The sequence below is a fragment of the Helicoverpa zea genome, chromosome 1 (assembly GCF_022581195.2).
Source record: "Helicoverpa zea isolate HzStark_Cry1AcR chromosome 1, ilHelZeax1.1, whole genome shotgun sequence".
Taxonomy (NCBI): Eukaryota; Metazoa; Arthropoda; class Insecta; order Lepidoptera; family Noctuidae; genus Helicoverpa; species Helicoverpa zea.
In genome coordinates this window covers 10,465,728-10,473,877 of record NC_061452.1, presented here as the reverse complement: position 1 = coordinate 10,473,877, position 8,150 = coordinate 10,465,728, and the positions used below count along the sequence as shown (strand labels likewise).

Below are 8,150 nucleotides of genomic sequence, written 5' to 3'. Positions count from 1 at the left end.
GCCCGCCCAGCGCGCCGCCGCCGCGATGCACTGACGCATCCGACGGCGGGTAATACACGCCTACATTATCGTTACATTGAAAATGAATTTTTAATAGTATTTTCTAGTATTTGTGTGCATTATTAAATTGTGAGGACAGCTTGTGAATGTTATTGTGATTTGAAATTTTGTGAAGCAAATCGTCGCTTAGCCGTCCACAGTAAAGGTATGTACCTATTATTTTAAGTTGGAAAGATTAGTTAACAGTTTTTGTAGGTAAAATAAGTTCGTTATAAATAAAGTAGGATACTAACTTAGGTACCTGTATAATATTAATAAGTTAAATTAAAAGACAGCATTAATAAATAATACCTATTTAATATTAATATCAAAATAACAATATTAAACATCTAGATTCCATTGTTCATATCGATTCGATTTTCTAAAACGAATTACAAAATACCTATATTTTCTTCATTTCTCTGACTGAATTACCTACCTTGGTCGATTTTCGTTCACGAAATACCCATAACGCTGAATTTCACTAACCCAAATTTGCTAACTAAGGTGATCGTTAGATAGAAAAATGCCTCTGAAAACATCAATAACATGAACATCGTCGTAATTTTTGTAGGAATGAAAATCGACCGGTTGTAATTCAACGTTCGAAACAAAGACACTTAAAAATGCATCCATAGGCTTACTCACCATAACATTACATACAAAAACTTTAAGGACTACATAATTATCAAATTTCAATTGGGCTCAACATCAAAAATTAATACTAACGCTAATTAGACGAGTTTGCACGACCATTCACCAAACTTACACATCATTATTTCTGTCAATCGGTTGAAATTTTATTGACAAACTCCAAATTAAGTATAAGTATGTTTTATTTGCATCTACCTACATAATTGTGTTTAGCGTGTCGTCGTGCATAGTACCTAAAAAATAGTCGTTAAAATTATTTGAAACTGGCTAGATTTACTGTTGTTTAAACAATGGCAGCCGTAATTCCAAACCCGAGTCTAAACTTATCGTTAGGATGGTTGAGGAGTGCGGAGATGGCGCACGCGAGCTTCGCCTTCCGACCTCCGAGGGACCTCTGGAGTGTAGCACCGACCAGGCCGTCGGAGTCTGCGGACCCTCGTACCGTCCACTCTTCCGTATGCCACTCGTAGGCTAGGGTCGCTACTGCACGACGGACCGCAAATCCCACCTGTGGTTTCATAAAAAAAAACTTTAATATTTACCGTGTAAGTATTTGGGCGGGAATCCACCGTTGTATACTGAACTGTGATTTACAGTGTAGGTACAACACACGCAGTGTTTGAGTGTAGGAGACAAATGTTTAGTCTGGTCGACTAATCTAAGCAAACAGTAAAAATTGTGCGCGAACGTTCCTAGAAATGTCACGTTTCTAGAAATTATAAATTTAAGATATCCGGTTACAATGGCTTAGGCCGCGAACGCACAGTCTAGCGCGTCACCTAGCGAGTAGCCCAGTAAAACGAACGTTCTAAAATGAACGCGACCGGCTGCACTGCGCGCTTAGCGCCTAGCTAGTCGAATAGCCAGGATGAAAGCCGCTAAGCACTAGGCGCTAAGCAAGCCACCTGCCTGTGCGTTCGCGGCCTTACAAAAGCCAGAAAATCTGACAGACTTGTTTAGGTATTTTGTTTCCCGGTAGCGGGGGTTTTCACCAGTTAGGAAATCGATTCATTTGAATCGTAGCCGTTAAGCAGCGTCAATTTGACTGAAAGTTAAAACTAATACTACAACAACTAGGGAAACACCTAGGAAGTTGATTGAAGAAAATTAGGAGCAAACACAAAAAAAAACTGTAGGTAAGTCGCGAGATTTCCCACCTCAAGCATAGCAGCAACGGTGAGGAAAGGTCTGATGTCTCTCGCGTAGCATAGGTCTAGGCCCCGGTTGCCTAGTGTGGCGCTGACGGAGTGGTCTTCGTACACCCACCGCCCGGCCCCCGACGCAGAGCTCAGCTCAGCCGAGTGACCGCGGGCCACCACCTCGGCCCCCAGTGATAGCTGGTCCGTCACAGCCTTCGAAATAACGTTAATCGGTTATCTGATTGTTGGAAAAAGTAGTTATACAGGTTTAAACCTAAATTTGCATGAATTTTTATCTAGATAATCTCTAATAGTTTCGCTAAAGATAGCATAGCCAAGCCAAGGCTAGCAAGAAATATGCAAAACTAACCGCCAACCTTCGCTGGTCGCAGAAGCACTCCAAGGACAAAAAGAAGTTCTTCGAATAGCACGATCGTGAGAGCTTCCTTATATTTGGATTTGTTGCTAATCAATGATCTGATGAAAATATTCCACTATGCCTACCCATATACCTATCTTTTAATTGGTAACAAGTAATAATCAACTTGTATTGTGCTTTCTATTCGACATAATGTGCAGGTAAAGATCATGCTCGATGCTACTACCTCCTAAGCTACAAAATTCTGAATTTGGAGATACGTACTAATCACATTCGAACAAAATGTACCTGCAGATAATGAAGTGCAATGAACTCTCGATTCACAGCAATAATAGAGGCTGTGAACTTATTGAAGTATGCGTCCATAATGCTCTCAAAACTGTAAAACTCAGCCTCAGCTATTTGTGCGACGACTGTTGCCCGGGTGCCCTGAGTCGGTCCCACGCGCATTTCGCAGCTCATCTGCCCACCCGGCGCGGCTTCCATAACGAAGTATGGCAATGATGACGGCTTGTTCTTATCCACGTACGACAACAACAGTTTATAACCGCCAGGTGACACTGAACTAAACGACAGACAATGACCAAAGATCCAATTGGTACTTGAGCTTTGTTTCACAGAAACACTGCCACCTTCAAAACATTGTGGTAGTCTATATCTTGCTGCATTGTGTATGTGCCGCAGAAGACCCGGGTTGGTAGCACCTGCTGGTAGGTCGTCGGGATCCTTTTGATCCTTGTCGGATCGTACTTTCCGATCGTCGATACGTCCTGCTCGAGAGCCAGTCACCCCAGCTCCAGTTTTTCCTCGGTCACCAGCAGATAACTTGGAGCCATCCGTAGCCACTTTGCACCTGCATATTTTGATTGGGGGCGCATCACCACCAGCAGATCTATCAGCACAGGTAGGTTTATGTGATGCCGCACATGGATCCCTCGCTGAACTACTGGCTGAATCCGCAGAATCATCAATTTGGTTCTTGTTCACACAGGCCTTTCGTGGGGATCCGGGATGGTGCCACAGATCCTTTCGGGGGGAATTAGTATCAGAGTTTGGACCCTTGGCGTAAATTGTTTCAAAAAGTCCTAATTTAAATAAATTAAACAACGAGAGTGATAGTGAAGTCTTAGGCTCACTTTCCTTTTTATTCATTTTTAGCAAATTATAACTTTTTTCAAAATGCGTAGAAGAAAATTTTGAGATAGAGCTGACATTGAAAACTAATGTCAAATTAAACAAAGCTTCAAAAATGGAACTTACGTTCTCTCCTCATAATTGACCTCCTTTCCTCTGATTAATTAAATAATATAAATCTCATTACATGAGAACAGGACCCAATATTATCTAAACAAGATGTAGTCTTATTAGTATGTACATGGAATTAATAAATTGGGGATTTACCAACAACGTAGAATCGGGGAAGTACAGTTGCGTTTCAGGTATTTTCGAAAATACAATCTTTTACATTTAATATATTTTTCTTTCAGCAAACACACTTGGACCGCCCACCCCCAAGAAACTTCTTGAATTATAAATTAATTAAAAAGAGACAGTCGTTACGTAATGCAACACTTGCGCATGTGAATGAATGTTAGATTGGCTCTTTTAGGAACATCAATAAAACAGGGTTGCTTTTATCGGATGAAAAGGTAGCAATTGCAAGTGGCAACACTAAGTTTAGTTATGATGTCTGTCAACAAAGACTACAATGTATTATACTTAGAGATAGACGGTACTCTCGACCGTAATTCCGTCATCATACAAGCAGTGCCATCTATCCGCGGTGGTTTTAACTAAATCTATAACTAGCTACGTATACATATAGCTATGGTTGCTGATTTTGACTTGGAAAAAGACGATTCAAATGTATTGTAATAAAAAACGAAAATTATTTACACACTTTATTTTATTTTTTTAAAGATAACAATAAGTTTACAATGAATTGTCTAATTCAATACATAAGTTGTAGCTAGGTATTCAATTAATCCTAATAATATCCTTAATTTTGCAGGCCCGGGCCAAATACAAAAACATAAAATAACTTTTATTATTCTCACAAGTTGAAAGTACATTATCGTCTGATTCAGTGGACCACATCATAAATACATTATAAGTATTATAACTTAGCATGTATAAATAATATACATGTTAAGTCTATACTATATGTCTGAAATTTAGGTGCTAAATAATAATCACCATGCTAAGTTATATTTGAAGTGGCTTAATTTGAAATTTCTTAGCAGTAGTGAATTCAAACATTTGTTATCTTTAAAGATACGTGGGAGAAAAGAAATGGAGTTAAGAAAAGCTGTACTCCAATTAAAATCAAATTTAAGAAAAGCCAAAGTACAAAAACTTGTCTTCAAAGAGAGGCTGTCAAGAGCAACAAAAACAGTAAATACAAAGGCATTTGAGGTCCTTACCCGAAATATGTCCAAAGCCACCAAAACTTTTTTAAACATGCAGGTTACCCAACTCGGTAAAAAGCTAAAAGGAAGACGCTTCACTTTTGATCAAAAAGTTTTGGCTCTGTCTTTGTTTAAAACCAGTCCAAAGGCATATAGATATTTAAGTGAGCTCTTCATTTTGCCAAAAAGAAAAACCATACAAGGTGTGCTTCAAAATTTAACACTGCAACCTGGTATAAATCCACTTATGATGAAGCAGTTGAAAAAAAGGGTGTTAAAGCTGCCAAAAAGACACAAATTTTGCACTATAATTTTTGATGAGATGGCAATTGCTCCTAGCTTAAAATACGACGTGAAAAACGACGAAATTATTGGTTTTGTGAATGATGGACACAAACAAACAACTGAATTTGCAGACCATGTTTTAGTTTTTATGGTGAGAGGAGTGGTAAAAAAATATAAACAGCCAATAGCTTATAGCTTCTGTGCCGGGTCCACAAAAACATCGGATTTAAAAAGATTGATCAAAACTGTGGTTCAAGCTGTGGAGGAAACAAACCTGCAAGTTGTGGCAACTGTGTGTGACCAAGGCGCTACAAATGTGGCTGCAATAAACGCTTTATTAAGCGAAACGAAAGAAAAATATCTTAGGAGGAATGAAGAATGGCGAGGGGGGTTTTTTGAAATAAATAACACAAGCATTATTCCACTGTATGATCCCCACATTTGCTGAAAGGTGTAAGGAATAATTTACTTACAAAAACATTACACTACACATATGAGGGCAAGCAGTGTGTAGCGAAATGGGACGACATACTAAATTTGTACCAACGTGCTCCAGGCTTCATGGGAGTGACTACAGTTCCCAAATTAACCCTACTACATGTGATACCAAGCATGATCCCCAAGATGAGAGTAAAACACTGCACTTAAGTTTTTAGCAGTACTGTCGCTGTTGCGATGGGATTGAGGGCAGGTAATTTTGACGACAATAGTTAATATAAATCATTTTTTTTGCTAAAATGTATGTTACAAATTTGGTTTGGCCAAAATATCAGAAACATACCTAAAACAATGAGCTCTAAGGGTGTGAATTCGCTACTATTAAGAAATTTTAATCAAGACCCCTTAGAAAACTTTTTTGGGGCCATTCGAGCACATGGCGCTAGCAACATTATGCCAACCGCTGTAGGCTTTCAAGCAGCATATAAAACTCTTATAGTAAATAATCTGACGTCGGCTCACTCGGTTGGTTCCAATTGCGAAAAAGACGAAAATAAATGTCTAAATAAGTTTACAATGAATTGTCTAATTCAATACATAAGTTGTAGCTAGGTATTCAATTAATCCTAATAATATCCTTAATTTTGCAGGCCCAGGCCAAATATAAAAACATAAAATAACTTTTATTATTCTCACAAGTTGAAAGTACATTATTGTCTGATTCAGTGGACCACATCATAAAATACATTATAAGTATTATAACTTAGCATGTATAAATAATACTGTATGTCTGAAATTTAGGTGCTAAATAATAATCACCATACTAAGTTATATTTGAAGTGGCTTACATTGAAGATTACTATTGGCTAATATAATATTATTCACATCATAAGTAAGTTATGGAATGATGGCCTAACAATTCTTAAATCCATTACATTTTTCAAAAATTATGGAAAATCGGCAATAGTTCCCTCCCTCTCCAGTTGGGTAAAAACAATAGAAGGTTTCAAAAAACTGTTAAAACAATAACCTCTAAGGGTGTGAATTTACTACTATTAAGAAATTTTAATCTAAACCCCTTAGAAAACTTTTTTGGGGCCATTCGAGCACATGGCGCTAACAATATTATGCCAAACGCTGTAGGCCTTAAAGCAGCATATAAAATTCTTGTAGTAAATAATCTGACGTCGGCTCTCTCGGTTGTTTCCAATTGCGAAAAATACGAAAATAAATGTCTAAATTCATTCAACAGTTTGTTTAAAAAAAACACACTGAGGAACCGCGACTTGAAAATATAGAAATTGCTGAGGAGCATTTATTTATGCAACTGAAGGACAACAAAATAATTGTCAGTTAATCCCCAGTGGACCGGGAAAAATGTGCAGCAATTAGTTATTGCAGCAGCTGGCTGATACAAATGGCGAAAAATAATATATATAAATCGTGTGCAAATTGTAAACACACAAAAACTGAGGATTTTCAGACATTGCGGAAAGGCACCATTATCACAATTACACTTCAAACATTTGTCTCTATACCAGTTTGCCTCATTCTCTTCCTCAATTTATATTTTTGATGATGGTTCCAGGCCTGAACTTTTATAAGATCTGTTGGATCAGATAATGGTGCCTTTCCACACAATATTTCGTTTACCTCTTTGCACCAGTTATTTATACAAAATAAAACATTTTTATTTAATAAATATTCTATAAGTTTTTCTTTGTGGGTTTGGCATGATATAAAGTCCCACTGTATATGAATACTAACAATTGTTTTTATATATTCTAATATTCTTGTATTTTTTTTATTGTTTTTTAATATTTCATAAGTTATTAATTCTATCTGGGCAAAATTTTCAAATAATTCCCGTTTGGGATAGCACAACCAACGCTTGTTTTCATATTCCTTGGCTTTAATAAATTTGTGAAAATCCTCTGTTTCGTCACTCTCCAAGTTGTGTTTACAATTTCCACACGATTTGTATATATTCTTTTTCGCCATTTTTATCAGCCAGCCGCTACAATAGCCAATTGCTGCACATTTCTCCCGATCCACTGGGGATTTACTGACAATTATTTTGCTTATGTCCTGCACTTGCATAAATAAATGCTCCTCAGCAATTTCTATATTTTCATGTCGCGGCTCCTCAGTGTGTTTTTTTTTAAACAAATTTTTTAATGAATTTAGACATTTATTTTCGTCTTTTTCGCAATTGGAACCAACCGAGTGAGCCGACGTCAGATTATTTACTATAAGAGTTTTATATGCTGCTTGAAAGCCTACAGCGGTTGGCATAATGTTGCTAGCGCCATGTGCTCGAATGGCCCCAAAAAAGTTTTCTAAGGGGTCTTGATTAAAATTTCTTAATAGTAGCGAATTCACACCCTTAGAGCTCATTATTTTAACAATTTTCTGAAAACCTTCTATTGTTTTTATCCAACTGGAGAGGGAGGGAACAATTGCCGATTTCCCATCATTTTTGAAAAATCTCATGGATTTAAGAATTGGTAGGCTATCATTCCATAACTTATGATGTGGCGATCTTGGCGTTACAGCTGCTCTGTATAACTTCCCGTTACTTACTTCGCTGAAGCTCCCATTGACAGAGCCAAACAATCTGTCGAAAATCATGAGGATTGTCGCAGTTTCCTTCGCCGTGGGTTCCAGTTTACCTTCTTCTGAAATTAAATACAAAATACTTCATTCAAAACAAAGCCTTGTGGCAAATAATTAATGCTAATAAAATAGACTAATTAAACCAATACTAAAAATCAGTAAGGGGGATGAATTAATCAGTAATCCTTAACA

At 37.3% G+C, this 8,150-nt stretch overlaps 1 protein-coding gene across 1 annotated transcript; it reads right to left on the bottom strand.

The window, feature by feature from the left end:
* Positions 1–337: 337 nt before the first annotated feature.
* LOC124635822 (mitochondrial import receptor subunit TOM40 homolog) lies at positions 338–3,628 on the bottom strand. The gene is made up of 3 exons (XM_047171805.1): positions 2,500–3,628; positions 1,851–2,045; positions 338–1,201 (listed from the first exon to the last, which is right to left on the bottom strand). Exons 1-3 carry the CDS (start codon positions 3,361–3,363, stop codon positions 977–979), a joined length of 1,284 nt encoding a protein of 427 aa, XP_047027761.1. The 5' UTR covers positions 3,364–3,628; the 3' UTR covers positions 338–976.
* Positions 3,629–8,150: the final 4,522 nt, after the last annotated feature.

Coding starts and splice junctions, on each gene's coding strand:
- LOC124635822 (XM_047171805.1), bottom strand. CDS start 3,363: ATGAATAAAAAGGAAAGTGAGCCTAAGACTTCACTATCACTCTCGTTG. Junction 2,046..2,499: donor TTGCACTTCATTATCTGCAG/GTACATTTTGTT, acceptor GTTATTTCGAAG/GCTGTGACGGACCAGCTATC. Junction 1,202..1,850: donor CCGTTGCTGCTATGCTTGAG/GTGGGAAATCTC, acceptor ATGAAACCACAG/GTGGGATTTGCGGTCCGTCG.